Source organism: Eurypyga helias, unplaced genomic scaffold, assembly GCF_000690775.1.
Source record: "Eurypyga helias isolate BGI_N326 unplaced genomic scaffold, ASM69077v1 scaffold17749, whole genome shotgun sequence".
NCBI classification, from domain to species: domain Eukaryota; kingdom Metazoa; phylum Chordata; class Aves; order Eurypygiformes; family Eurypygidae; genus Eurypyga; species Eurypyga helias.
In genome coordinates, this window is record NW_010270292.1 from 19,774 (window position 1) to 33,698 (window position 13,925).

The 13,925-nt window shown below is 46.1% G+C and overlaps 1 protein-coding gene across 1 annotated transcript in view; it reads right to left on the reverse strand.

The window, feature by feature from the left end:
* The window catches only part of EDC4 (enhancer of mRNA decapping 4), a gene marked incomplete at both ends in the record, with an annotated part of 30,661 nt that extends 18,645 nt beyond the window's left edge, over positions 1 to 12,016 (reverse strand). The window contains 12 exons of the mRNA XM_010158398.1: positions 116 to 188; positions 1,238 to 1,418; positions 1,877 to 1,979; positions 3,013 to 3,108; positions 3,646 to 3,729; positions 4,324 to 4,433; positions 5,983 to 6,087; positions 6,604 to 6,751; positions 7,781 to 7,970; positions 9,521 to 9,620; positions 10,693 to 10,804; positions 11,860 to 12,016. Coding sequence (XP_010156700.1) covers positions 116 to 188; positions 1,238 to 1,418; positions 1,877 to 1,979; positions 3,013 to 3,108; positions 3,646 to 3,729; positions 4,324 to 4,433; positions 5,983 to 6,087; positions 6,604 to 6,751; positions 7,781 to 7,970; positions 9,521 to 9,620; positions 10,693 to 10,804; positions 11,860 to 12,016 — 1,459 coding nt within the window. The remainder of the gene's footprint in view (positions 1 to 115; positions 189 to 1,237; positions 1,419 to 1,876; positions 1,980 to 3,012; positions 3,109 to 3,645; positions 3,730 to 4,323; positions 4,434 to 5,982; positions 6,088 to 6,603; positions 6,752 to 7,780; positions 7,971 to 9,520; positions 9,621 to 10,692; positions 10,805 to 11,859) is intronic.
* Between the last annotated feature and the right edge of the window lie 1,909 nt (positions 12,017 to 13,925).

Consider the following 13,925-nt stretch of genomic DNA (forward strand, 5'->3'; position numbering starts at 1 on the left):
ATCCAAGTAGTTTTTGTTATGAGCAGAAGGAATTGGTAAAGTTAAATTTCTACGGGTCAGCGCAGGATTAGGACGACCGCAGACAGCTGCCCACGGTAGCTGCGCGCATACTCACTTGGTGTGCACGCAGAAGAGTTTTATCAGCACGCCTGCTGCCGACTCAACAGCCCCGGCTCCCGGAGCACCTTCTGTACAGGAGGCAAAAGGAAAACATGATGTTGGATGGAAACTGCAGATGAACTACTAGAAAAACATCCCAGCAGATGAACCAGCAGCAGAGAAACAGCACAATACAGCTTCGTCACTTCTCAGGTAGATTCACCCCGTTAAGGGAAAGTGTATCCTACACTCCCTTCACTCTTCAGTGTGAGCGCAACCAAATGTGGTGTAATCCAGTAGATCAGCCTCAAGGAAGAGGGGGAGAAGAAAAAAAAAAAAAACCACCCCACTCACTAGGCAAAGAGGAGGAAGCTGAGGCCTGGAACGACCAGCGATTCATTCTGGCTGCTCAAGTGACTGGCCAGATGTATTTTCAAGAGAGACACATGAGCTTGATTCACCCAGAAGTTCAGACTAGGGCTCGACCATCCTTCCTGGCTGTTAAGAGCTGTAGTTATAAAGAGCTCTGCAGCAACACAGCCCTACGCTGCCAGAGGAAGCTGTCTCCTGCGTTCTGCTGGGGGCAACGGCACTATGCAACCACCAAAGCATCGCGGCTCAGACACCAAGCAGCTGATCTTGCACCTTGCCCAAAGCGTCGCCTGTGGTCACTTAATCCCACTCAGCCTGGAATGCCTTCTTCCCCCAACAAACGCCTCAGCAGCGTTTCTGTGTGGTAAGGGGTGATGGCTAGAACCCGGGGTGGGAGGTTCAGGTTCAATATTACATATTACAATATTACAATATTTTCTTTCGGAAGGGGTGCAGCCCTGAGACAGGGCACCAGAACAGAGACAGGAGTCCCACGTTTGGGGGTCTTCAACATGCAACTAGGTGAGGGCACAGGTGACCTGATCTGCCACCAGCAACAGTCCTGCCTCAAGCAGCAGGTTGGACCAGAGACCTCCAGAGGTCCCTTGTAACCAACTCAACTGCGTCTCCCTGAAGTACTTCAGCTGCACAGGATGTATTTCATATGGACTACGAGCAGAAGAGAGACAACAGTTCATGTGAAAGCCAGAACCAGTCAGGAGAGAAATCCTGACCTCACAGCAGCCAAATTCCCCTCACCACCTACCTACACTCAAGCTGTCATTTTCCTCCTCTGCTGGGAGCACTTCGGTGTGCCTTAAGCGGCAGCGGCTCACTGCCTGGATGCCAAAGCTTAGGACTGGGTGGGTCAGAAGGAACTCAGAGATGGAGCTGAAGTAAGCTTTGCCCTCCTCTTGGTTCTGCACCAGCTCCATCACGTACAAGACCTGGAAGAATTGGAAACGGTAAGTCACTGGGCTTTGAGCGCAGAGCATGTGTATGTGTGTGTGGATGACACAGCCTAGCACCTGGACGAGACTGGGAACAAGGGAAGTAACGTGAGGAATAAAGCCAGGGCTGTTTAAATTTGAAACAGAACACCCCAGGGAACCACAATAAGCACACTCCTATCTGAGTCAATGTTAATCAGGAACTCACTCCTGTGCCATGATGTCACCAAATCAGAGATTTACTTACGGGTGAGAAGTAATCCTTAGAGCTCCTCAGGATTAATCAGCTGAATTGTTACCATTTGCAATCTTATGGTGAAGCAGCCAAGGCCAACCTCTGCACTTTTAGCTATTAACATGCAAACCCTAGACCTAGGCAGCAGAGTCAGTCACACAGATGGTCACTTCTTCTGTCACCATTACCCACACAGCCAGCAATAAAACGAACCACCTACTTTTCTCTGCACATCGCTCAGTATCAGATATTCAGCAGAGAGGTCCAGGCAGACTTTCAGGCTGGGAAGAATACTCATGGAGCTGAAGATATCTGGAGAAAAGCTAGATCCACAAATAAGAGGTGGAAGGGGGGGGACACAAAAAGCAAGGTAGATTAGCACAACCAGAACAGCTGCTATGAAACTTCATTAGTCCAAAAAAAAAAAAAAAAAATCTTAGGAGTTTACAGCCACATCACTAGATCAAAACCACCACTGCAGGAATCAGTGCTGACTTCAGCTAAGAGACCAGCAGGGAGATCCCAGAATAGGATCTAAATATAGATTCTGAACATTTAAATGAAAGGTGGCGGTCACTTAACATGTTCCACATTCATAGGAAAACAAGAGCCAGTGCTACAAATTTGAAACCAGAAATCCACCAAACCAAAATAACCCTCCCATAGGTTTTGGGCCTTCTGTAGTATGAGCTGGAAAAAGCAGCACTGAGCTGTATGCCACATTCGTCTCATTTTAAGAGGGCAGTCCAGAAGTGGCCTTACAGGCACATGTGATCAGAGAGGTCACAATCCACCAGCAGTAAAGTAAAACCAAGGAACATAAACTGAGTGAAGGGGTGAACTACAGTGGAATTTGAACTTCCAGACCTATATGGCTCAGCAAATAAGCCTTGTATCACTGCTTCAGCTCTGCCAACGTAGCAGCCACTCATTATTTAAATCAGAAAAAGCAGTAAGAGATCCTAGATTTGTTACTGAGTATCTAGTATTCTGATAGAAGCAAGTTCTCAAGGAGTGCAATTTGGAACGCCTCTTTCTCATGCTACAGGTATGTCTATGCTCTACAGACCAAAGTGAAGACACGAGGTCCCGGTAACACCAAGGAGAGTGTATGAAAGGTTCAACCTTCTCTGCCCTGCCAAAGCTTGACCTGGCTGTCTGTCCCAGCCCTGACGGCTTTCAACAGATCGGTCAGGCTGGCAAAGGAGGAGGTTGTAGCTGGGGCTAGAGTAGGCTCAATGCAGACCAAGGATCAGCTTTGCAAAGTTAAGTATGCCCGGAAATTGAGATCTTTGGTACAACCCATTGCCCAAAGTAAATCCAACCCTCCAGGGGAGTCGGCATACCAACACCTACCGGACGGTTTGCAGGCAGGTCCAAGACACAGTGCACCACATCTTCAGTTCTCTGTTCTGATCTGCTCCCGTGATGAGAAATCTCCAGAAGGGAACCCTGCAGGTATAACAGAAGTACGTTCTCTTAAAAAAGATCTGATCCTTCCCATAAGGACGGTTCACAGAAAAGTTCCTCAAGCTGCCTGGAGCTGATTTTGCCCAACCATGTCATAAAGTTTCCAAAAAATCTCTGCTTCTGAGGCAGATTAGAAACTACGATAGCTCTCGAGAACCTTAAGGCCACAACGGAGTGAAGAAACAGTAAAAATAAAACAAAACAGTTACTGCAGTAGAAATTTGGAGAGTAACAGGCCAGTTAAAACTGGCCATACCACAAACCTGAAAGGACTCAACTTAGAATTTTCATTGCTTTCATGGACTTGACACTAGAATTAAGGTCACTTTATACTGTGCTCCAGAGCCTTATTACTGTGCTCCATCACTAGAAAACTGACTGCAAAGAGGACAGGATTTGCTCCTGCCGCAACACTGACTTTATTTTACAAATACAATACAATTACAAGGAATCCCCCACAGACAGAGTTGGAAGACACTACTAAACCTCAATAATCCAAGTACAGGATTGAGGACTTACTCTGGGTCTTGTTTTTTATGGTTGTCACAGAAGAGCAGGCAGGAAAGAGGCCTGCCATCATGGGGTTTCCACTCATGAAGACATCTAAGAAAGAATCAGAGAAGACTGAGTATGCAGGGAGTAGTAAACGAGGACTATACAAGGTGGGCACTGAACACATTATCCCTCGTCCAAAGACAGCACTAAGTCAGCAGCCACAGAGTGTTATCAGCTCGTAGCTGTTTACATATATATAAATGTCCTTATATAAATTAAGGAGATGACAGCCCATGCAGCCACAGACTGTGACCGAAAAACCCAAGAAATCGTGTGTACGTATTTGGTTTGGTGTCTTAACAAGAGCACGATACATAAAAGTCAACCTGGGGAACACAACGGCAGAGAAGCTTTCTGTGTCAACAGGGACAGTGCAAGAGTTTGACTACAGCCTGGGCAAGGCACAGAACTCCTGCTTCCAGACACAGCTCTTGGCTTTTTCCCCAAATTCACCAAACTCTGAGCATACAGGATATTCAGTGATCCAACTCTTCTGCAACAATTAATTTGACAAACATTCACCCTCTCTCTTTATAATGTCCTGAGAATGGCCATCATTGGTGACTCTGTAACAAGGGAATTTTCACAGAGAAAATGCTGTTCTCTGTTACAAGATCCTTCATTTCCTAATTCTCCAGTTACCTTGGCTCGTCTTGCCCCTCGATATAAATCTGCCAGAATTTGACAAAACCATCATGGCTTGCTGTGGCCAACACAGTTCCATCTGGAGAAAGTGCTCCCTCGCTCAGGCACTGAACAGAAAGGGGAAAAAACATAAAAGACAGAAAAGTGATTTTCTAGCTCTTCATGGAGGAAGAGTGCTCTCTTCAAACAGGAATGTGACTAACAGTCTGATAGCACAGGAGGTCACAGTGATTTCTAACAGACATGTCACCTGGCAGCTTAACCCCTTACACAAGAACAGAGAGGACTTTTTTGGTAAAAGTAACAGTCACCTTTTCCAGACAGCAAGGAGTGATTTCTAACAGACCTGGCAGCTTAACCCTTTACAGAAGAACGGAGAGGACTTTTTTGGTAAAAATAACAGTCACCTTTTCCAGACAGCAAGCTTAATTACAATGAACTGTGCTGCACTGATGTGGATGGGTGTCTGCAGGTGACAAGAAACTGGGTGGGAGTGTTGACTGAATCCTGGGTTCAGTTTGGGCCTCTCACTACAAGAAAGTCACTGAGGTGCTGGAGCATGTCCAGAGAAGGGAATGGAGCTGGGGAAGGGGCTGGAGCACAATTCCTGTGAGGAGCAGCTGAGGGAGCTGGGGGTGTTCAGCCTGAAGAGGAGGCTCAGGGGAGACCTTATTGCTCTCTACAGCTCCCTGAAAGGAGGGTGCAGAGAGGGAGGGTCAGTCTCTTCTCCCAAGTGACAGGACAAGAGGAAATGACCTCAAGTTGTGCCAGGGGAGGTTTAGATTGGATATTAAGGAAAATTTCTTCACCAGAAAGGCTGTCAGGCATTGGAATGGGCTGCCCAGGGAGGTGGTGGAGTCACTATCCCTGGAGGCATTTAAGAGACACGTAGATTTGGTGCTCAGGGACATGGTTTAGTGGGCGTAGATTTGGTGCTTAGGGACATGGTTTAGTGGTGGGCTTGGCAGCGCTGGGTTAACCATTCAACTCTGTCTTAAAAGTCTTTTCCAACCTAAAAGGTTCTATGATTCTACTACTCACCGTCACTCATGTTATGAGCAGAGCTCATTTTGGTTTGGGATCTTCCAGCTTTTCACAGTCACTATCATCTCATCTAAGTGATACAAGTACTTTATCATCATCCTGTTCAAGAAGTGAAACTGGACTCTTTCCAGTTGTTTTCTTTGAGATTCAAAATATCACCTGCTGCATACTCAGCTGCAGTCCTGGTCCACTGTGGTCAGATCTAGCTATACCGATTAGGGGGGATCATAGAGAATAAAGATGACCTCAGGCTTAGTTTTGCCCTTCTCACCCAGCAGCAAACTACAGCAGTCTTCAGTGTTCCATTTACCAGGAGATATAACAAAATATTGTCAAACAGGCCCTTGGAAATAGAGATGACTTTTCAAGAGCCATTTTCAAAGCCCTTGGCTCTTTAAACAAAGGCCAATTTAAACTTACCAATAGTGTGTGTACATAGGCAGTAGGTTGTGGATGAGTAAGAAACTGTTGTGGGTTGTTTGTTTTTTTTTTTTACACAGCCAACTGTCCTAAGAACAGCAGCTCCTGAGACACCATAACCCAAAGAAAACCTAAGTGATCTGTAGCAATCAACTATGTAATGGCAGGAAAGGGAGCAAAACAGGTTTATACCGTGCTGTGGCCTTTCACTACGATGAAGCCTTCTTTGATGCTAGGCACTTCCACCGGCCAGGAGCTGTTGTTTGTTCGGATAATGTCCAAATCCCACACCTCTGCCTGGAAAGCAAACATGTGGGCACACAGGTTTGTTTCTACAACTACTAGTATGATCCAGTGGAGGACTTCTTATGTTCTTATATCCTCACATACCAGCCCAACAGCAAGTACATGACATAAACCTTCCCATTTCCACCCAAGCTGGTCATTAGATGCTTTTCTGGCACCCAGCACTGTGGGAACTGCTCTTGGGAGTAGTAGTTGCTGTTCATCATGTCCCCTCCACTGGGAACTGGCTCTGCCTGAAGAGATGAGCAATGCCTCTGGCCCTCCACATTGTTCCCAGTGACCCTGGTATTTGATGGTGAGCAGAAGTTACCACTTTCCTTCCTCCTGAGCCCCAGGAAAAGATCAGCATGACCTCTCCTTGGAAGAGAGGAATCCCCACATCTCATGTTATGGGAGGATCCCCAGCACAGACCAGACAGAGCCTTTACAACTCCAACCATTCCTGCATTAGATTCTCCCCCTCAAATGGCAATAAAGGTCAATGTTTCAACAGCAAGGTTTCCTTACCCTGTCCTCATGCAGCAACGCCAGCGTCTGATTTCCCTCTTCACCACTCTCCTCATTATCTTCTGGGATGAAAGGGCACCAGATGATTCTTCGAGAGGTGTTCAGTGGGGTATTGTCAGGCCGCTTGATGTTAACCAAGATCTCCTCTCTGATTGCCGTGGTTAAGGACCATAACATTCTGGACACTCAGCAGTAACCTATTTAAGGCTTGGTCCTCTGGTAAATACTATTAAACCTCAAGATTTTTTGGATCATTGAGATTCAGAAAGAAATCAGGTAAAAGGATTCTGCTAAGAAAGCAGACAAACTCGTGTTTCTTCACTGGCAGAAGAGGTTAAGCTTACAAAAGTTAATAGATACTCCCAATTTTCTCTTGCAGGCTACAGACAGGGACAGGATAAGCGCAACAGGAGCACACAGCCACATCTGAATGTGCAATCCATGCGACTGCTGATGGACAGATTAAATTATTACAGCTAGCATTGCAACAGCACTACCACAGAAGGACAGAAAAGCTTCCAGATAGAGTGCTCTAGTCCACCCATAAAGATCTGAAATGACTAGAACCACCTTTGCTCCAGTTGCTTTTGAAGTGATGGCATACAACTGAAATTAAGAAGCCACAACCTAACACAACATATCCCATAGATGGGTGTACTTCCCAAAAGCACCAAGCAGTCACTCCTAGCAATTAAAAGGAGATGATCTGGGGCAATGAATCAAACACTAAAAATAAATTTCAGGATCACCAGAAGTGGTGACAGATTTGGAAGGAAGTTAGTGAGTAGGTAGGAAGCATTACATCCTCTTCCCCAGAAAAGTCACTGAGGAGAAGAGCTAGAATCAGACAAACGTGAGTAAAAAGCTTTGTCACATGGTCGAGGTGACAATGTCCCTGTGTAAAGCCAGCCGGTAGACTGACATGTCTCACTGACTACTTTTGCCTGGACCAGGAGCACTGAGGTGTCCTGGAATTTCAAGTTACGTATGATTTCAAGCAATGATTGTGCTGAATACAGGCACAGGTTGGCTGATTTGACATTCTGGAACGGTCAGAACTATCCAGCCTCCCCCTGCAAGCTGCTATTCTGGAATGGCTAGGAAATAAGCTGCAATTTTGAGGTTGCATTCACATCTAACCATTACACAAAGACTGAGGTGTATTTTGACAGGATACTGGATTTTTTCTTTATCCATGGCGAGGCGCCAGACAAAAAGGTTGCCAGCCTCATCCAGGCATGCCAGCTGACTGGAGTTGAGATGAGCAAAAGCCAGGTCTGCCACACCGCCTGTGAATCCTTTCAGCAAGGTCCGCTCAGCAGTGCTGACGCTCAACACTCGCACCATAGCGGAGCCGTTACTGGCCGCTGCAGAGAAGACAGAAAGAAAGGTCACCATTTGTCTGTGCAGTTTCCCCATGAGACTGCCTTTGCCTCCAGCCATCGGCATTTCCAGCACCCACTCTGCCATCAGCAGTCATTGGCAGCACACCAAAACCCTGTATCGACAGGTACCACGTCAACAAGTCTTTCCCAGACCCTGGCACAAGCACAAATACTCGCTGCACTTCTCAGCTTTGGTGCAGAAGATGGGAATGGCAGTGTTAAGAAGTACTTCGCCTGCCAGCATTAAGAAGTACTCTGCCTGCCTCGTAAGGAGCAGGTGAAGTACTTCCCTGGATCTTTTACAATTTCTTGAGCACCCCAGATTCCAAGTTGCTCTACTTAAAAAGTCAACAGAAGTTGACTTCTCATGACTCCCAGGACTACTCTCATGAAAGATGTTTTCATGACAAAGCTACCCAACCTCCAAGACTGACCTCCAGTGACAGTGAATTAATTTTAACTGCAATTTAATTTTCAGTAACTGGAGCAAAGGAGTCACTGAGAGGCAGGTAGCTCAAATACATTTTCTACAAGAGGAATTTAAAAGCATAAACACCTGTCAAAGAGCACTGCTTTTTGGCTTGTGTGACTGAAAAGAACACGCTTTAGAACGGGCATATATTAAGTGCAGTTTCCAACTCCTCCACCTCAGACAAACTCTAATGCCGGCAGTCTTATGGAGACCACAGCGATTCCACTTCTTGATGCCCAAGCCAGCCCGAGCAGACCACTCAGTTCTCCATCGTGTTACTTCACCCAAGCTTTACTACTTTTTAAAAAAGGATGAAACACCTTAAAGCTGCTCTAAAATAACCTCAGCTAGGAAAAACCACAGAAGCAGAGTAGTGGACTTCATGAAAGGCCAGACAAACTGATGGGTGCTGGAACTAAGAAGAAAGGGAAGAGCTGATGGAGCCCCAAACACTGTGTGGTTATACGAAAGCAGAAGGAGACACTGCAGATGACTAAGTGTTCATTTATTTCATGTAAGTTGTGAAACAATCCTTCCCCGCGTTGTTCTGCTTTCCTCCCCCTTCCTACTGCAAAATACACTGCATCTGCATTGCTCTTCGGCTCCTAAATTTAGCCTTAAACTCAACTCTAAATTTATGCAAGCAAATCCACTGCAAACATTTATCTGCTCAAATTACCACGGGGCTGTTTCTGGGCTTAGCTAAAGAGAAGCCTGTTTACTGCAGAAATATCTGATTAGGGGAGTAATCTCAATATCAGCTTACTGTCCAGTGAAACCAATGTAAACCTTCAACTTTTCCTCTGTCTCCACTGAGTCTCTTTCTTTCTTTTATTCCTAACTTCAGAAAAAACTTTCCTTCTCAGTGGAAACTCTCCTACACCACCAACTCTTCCCCCAGCTTCACTTACACATCCACTACACCAGCACCCTGATCCTAGTATTCCAAGAAGTGTTTCAATTATTGCCAGTTTCCTTCTCCCAGTGCAAAATTTGCCTCTTTCAGAGACAGACAGAGCAAACGAATACAAATCACATCCAAGACACATGGGTATCTCACCTCTGATGGCATAAGCCAGGTAAGAGTTTGAAACAGCTATCAGATTGCCATAGTAGTATTTCTGCTCCCAGTCATATCTAGCCACAGGCTGTATTTTCACCTGCTCAAGAGAAAGAAAACAAAATATGAGAAGCGTCTGAAATTAACTTTTTCCTGGAACAAACTTGCCAAATATATGGTGTCATCCAGGGAAGATCTGTAATGCTTAATAGGAAACTGTTAGAAGTGGCAGCTGGTAGGAGGAATTGCATATTAATTATCAGACAGCAGAGCCCTCAACATTCAAAGAGCTGGAGGCTGATGAAGCTTTCTGTCCATTGCAAGAAGGAATGCAACTCACTGAATCTGTCATGCTGCAGAGCAACACTCGACTCTGCAAGTACAGCAAAGCAGTCTTTACCTCTTTATTAGCACTGTGTCTGGATTCTCAGGTCTTGGAAACTTTTCTGAGATAAAGAAACATTTCCTGCATGGGCACTTGCTTTTGACTTTCAATACCAAGACCAGAGTCCTGATCTTGTTTGACAAGCATTGTCTTGGCAAGCAAAAAATTAAGAAGTACTGTGGAAGTTATGGCAGTGATCCTCCCTTTCATTTTTATGTCCAGTATCGTCTATGGAAAACAGTAACAGGGTATGGTATGTATTTACAATCTCCGAGATCCCTTATTTCATTGCACATGAAGGAAGAGAGGATCAAGACCAGAGCACTCTCTCCTAATCACCAGCATTTGTTCCGAGTACTCTGCTACAGCACTAGCTCTGACCTCAGCATATCGGTTCTTCCGCAGCTCTGATCTGGAGACCTCAGCAGGTCTGAGACCTCAGCAGGTCTGAGCTACCAAGCTATCAAGAGCAACCCCCCCTCCACAGTGAAGAAACAATCAGCGGAAAAACCTTGCTGTGGAAGAAGGACGCTTTCTCAAGAACCTACAGCTTAGATCATGGACTTATTCCTAAGAATTAGAAGATAACGTGGCCAGAATCTGGAATAACAGTAACCATCAGTTACAAGACGCTGCTCCAATTTTCAGCCCCTTTGTTAAGCTTTTTGACAAACTTCTACTTAATTATAACCTCCCATAACACAGAAAAGATAGCTATTGCTGTTTAAAATGTTCAAGCAGGAGCTGACACGACTAAGAAGAGGCAAAACTTTCTCTTGCTCCTTACCTTGTTACTCCCTCTGGCCTTACTGGTGATGCTGGAGTCACTGCTGGCCACTATCTCCACATCTTTTGCTGATATGACTGTGCAAGTAGAGCTGTCATCACCAGAAAGGCAGCTTTTAAGAAAAACAAAGGGGGAAAAAAAAAATCAGGACTCACAGGAAGAGAACAGAGGTCAGGTATTTGCTATTCATAATTTTAACAACAATGCAGAGTATCTGTGCATCTGGGAGGTTTGAACTGAACAACTGAAAACAGAAACTACCTTGAGTTGATTATTTCTTCCCCATGTGCCACAGGTTTGAGAGCCAAACACCTGGTTTGTTCAGCTTAAAAACCTCCAGTCTATTTGTGTTGAGAACAGACCTACAATTGGTTCAAGTAGCCTCAGCTACTGCCCAACACCGGAAGGCGTAAAGCGACTGAAGCTGAACCTCACTAACAACAGTGCGTGCTGCTCATGGCTCCCACGGCATCCTCTCAAAACTATGAGCAGAGAACCCAAACAGAAGCCATTTACACGAGCTCTGATGTTGAGAGACAGCGCGTGAAGCCAAGCATTACGCTAATTGAACTGGTATGGATTTGTTTTCTTATTCCCATGACAAATCCGAAGTATTCTACACGCATGTGTTCCCTCGCATATACGCGGTACAAGCACCTGTACTGTCCACAACACACTGGTGTGTACGCACCACCCAGCAGAGCTGCGTACAAATCTAGCTCAGGATCATTTGTCATGTTTTAAGTTACGTGCAGAGAAATATTTTGACAAGCATGAGGTCTGCTGTACTGTGAACTGGTCTAAGTTACCCCTCAGGTAACTTGGGGCCCTGAAGGAGTCCAGCTGGAGGTCGATGAGAATGCTGTTTCACCCACAGCCCTGCTAATTTACCTCCATCCCGCCTTGCAGTGTTTGCCATGTGACCAGTCCCGCTCCCCTTCTCTCTCAACAAATCTCTGCTGATGTTCTCCAGTTCCTGAGCAGCAAGGATGGCAGGCTCCACGCGTCAGCCTCGCAAAAGCTCTGACCAACTGCATGGACTCGCAACTGCCACCCAAACTCAACACAAAACTCACTGTCAGATTCCCAGCAGGCTTGTCCAAGCTCACCAGAACTAATTTTTAGCCATTTTCTCTTCACTCTCAGCCTTTCTTTGACAAAACTTACATGACTTGCTTCTCCTGCAGGGCTCCCAGAGAAATGCTGCGATGCACTGGTTTGGCCAAAGAAGGTCCATCTCCAGCCACGATGGGATCAGCCACCAGCAGTCCATTCAGGTCCCCGTTATACGAATTTGACGGTCTCTGGTTCTCATTCACTGAACCTAGGGAAGAGAACGACCAGCTGTGCACAATATCCACTTAAAAGAAATGGTGCTGCATCAAATACACTACCTTTACATGAGTTTTGTCAGGTCCTACTGGCCCATCAGGTAGAATATGCTGAATTGGTTGGGGAAAGATGTCTTCTCCAAAGAAATATGTGTAAGAAACCTTTAATACAAAAAGCTTATCTCTACACAAACAAGTGAAGTCGCAGCTCTTTTCTTACCCAAGCAATCCCAGCAGACCAGAAAAGCACCACGGAACAGGTACAAGGAATGCACTAGGTTCAGGGAGCGAATAATCTTAGATCAGAAAGACTAAGCTGGTAATTCAGATTTACTGAATCAAGAGCCAGAACAAAGGGTTCTTCAAGGGCTATTTCTAACCCTCCTGCCTGCAGAGAGATCTCAGAAGGCCAGCAATACAGTGGTTAGGTGCAACATTTGGGGTTGGCTGGCAATAATACATTTGTTACTTTCCAAAACTGGCTTCCTACTCAGACCTGACCTCAAAAGTCCAGCTGTTGGAGTAGCTCAGCTATGAAACTGTGCAGCTGTGCCTACGGGATCCACACGGGTCACTAGTCACACACAAGTTTACAGCACTCAAGTTCTGCGTAAAGCAACCATTTCTTCAGCTTCAACTCCGCTTCGAAGAGTGCACGTGCCCTGACTTCACGTGTTTGGCCTAGCCCAAGTTGCCTGGTGGCCTCCATGCCTCTGAAGGCTTTCAGGAGGGGACAGATGTAACAGGGGGCAAAGGAGACGCTCCTTGCTGTTTCACTAGCAAGGTGAAAAGCTGATGATCCCCACTGGAGAGCAAGGCCAGTCCATCTACACTTACGTGTCAGCACACCGAAGCCTCCTGTCTCAGCAAAACCCTCGCTTGAAATTACTGCGTTTGAAAACTGAAATTTCGTATACAGTTGCCAGGTAACAAGTGCTGCTGAGCTCTTGCAAAATGGCTGCTCCCAGGACCAGAAGCTCCACTGTTATGTTTTTTTTCACTCCGTTTGATACGGCACACGTATGAAACCTGAACAAAACCGTGGGCAAGAGGCACGTCCTTTGAATGTAAGGCAAGCTTTCAATTACCAGACAGGCCTTAACGGACCAGGATGAGTGCTGCTGCCTACAGAAATAACTGTGAATGTTATTAATGTGCCAGAAGAATATTTAAAACTTGGCTATTTATGAACAAAGTCATTAAATCAGCAACTACGCTGCGAACGCAAAAGCCGGTACGGCGACAGGGTGTCCCCGTGCAGGGACCATTTGGGCACTCACTTCAAGATACCCGCACAGCACGAAGGGAACCGCAGCAGCGCCCACACAGCACAAGGAAACTTCAGGGCAGGGAACAGGATGCTGTAACCACCCGACACACTTGTGCTGTGCTTGCCGTTGCAAGATTAAGATGCGCCCCTTATTCCCGTAGCGTGCGGTAGGTGCTTGTCCAGTTGCATCTACTTCCATCGACTGGAATTTATCCTTTGTGACCAAAAGCAGGAACACATTCACTACGAAAAAACATCCAGGCTGCCAGAGAAAGACAACACATTCTTTGCTCTATTTGCAGCAACAGGAATAGCTCACAGAAGTATTTCTGCTCTTTTATGGACTTCAGGACAATGAGGTTCACTCCATGGGGAAGGGAAGGAGGAAACGCTCCCCAGAGGCTGATGGGCACAACAACAGTACACTGAAGATCAGGAATGGGCTTAGCCCATCACTCTCTTATAGTGGGAGCCAGGCACAGAGTGAAGGATCCTGCCTGTAGCCCCAGCACGCTGGCTCTGACAGCCTGTCCACATGCCCCAGCCGGGAGGTCCATGGTTTGATCAGCAGCTGCCCGTTGCTGAGGACAAGGCATCAAAAAAAGGGCAAGGGCTACTGAAACAGATCACGT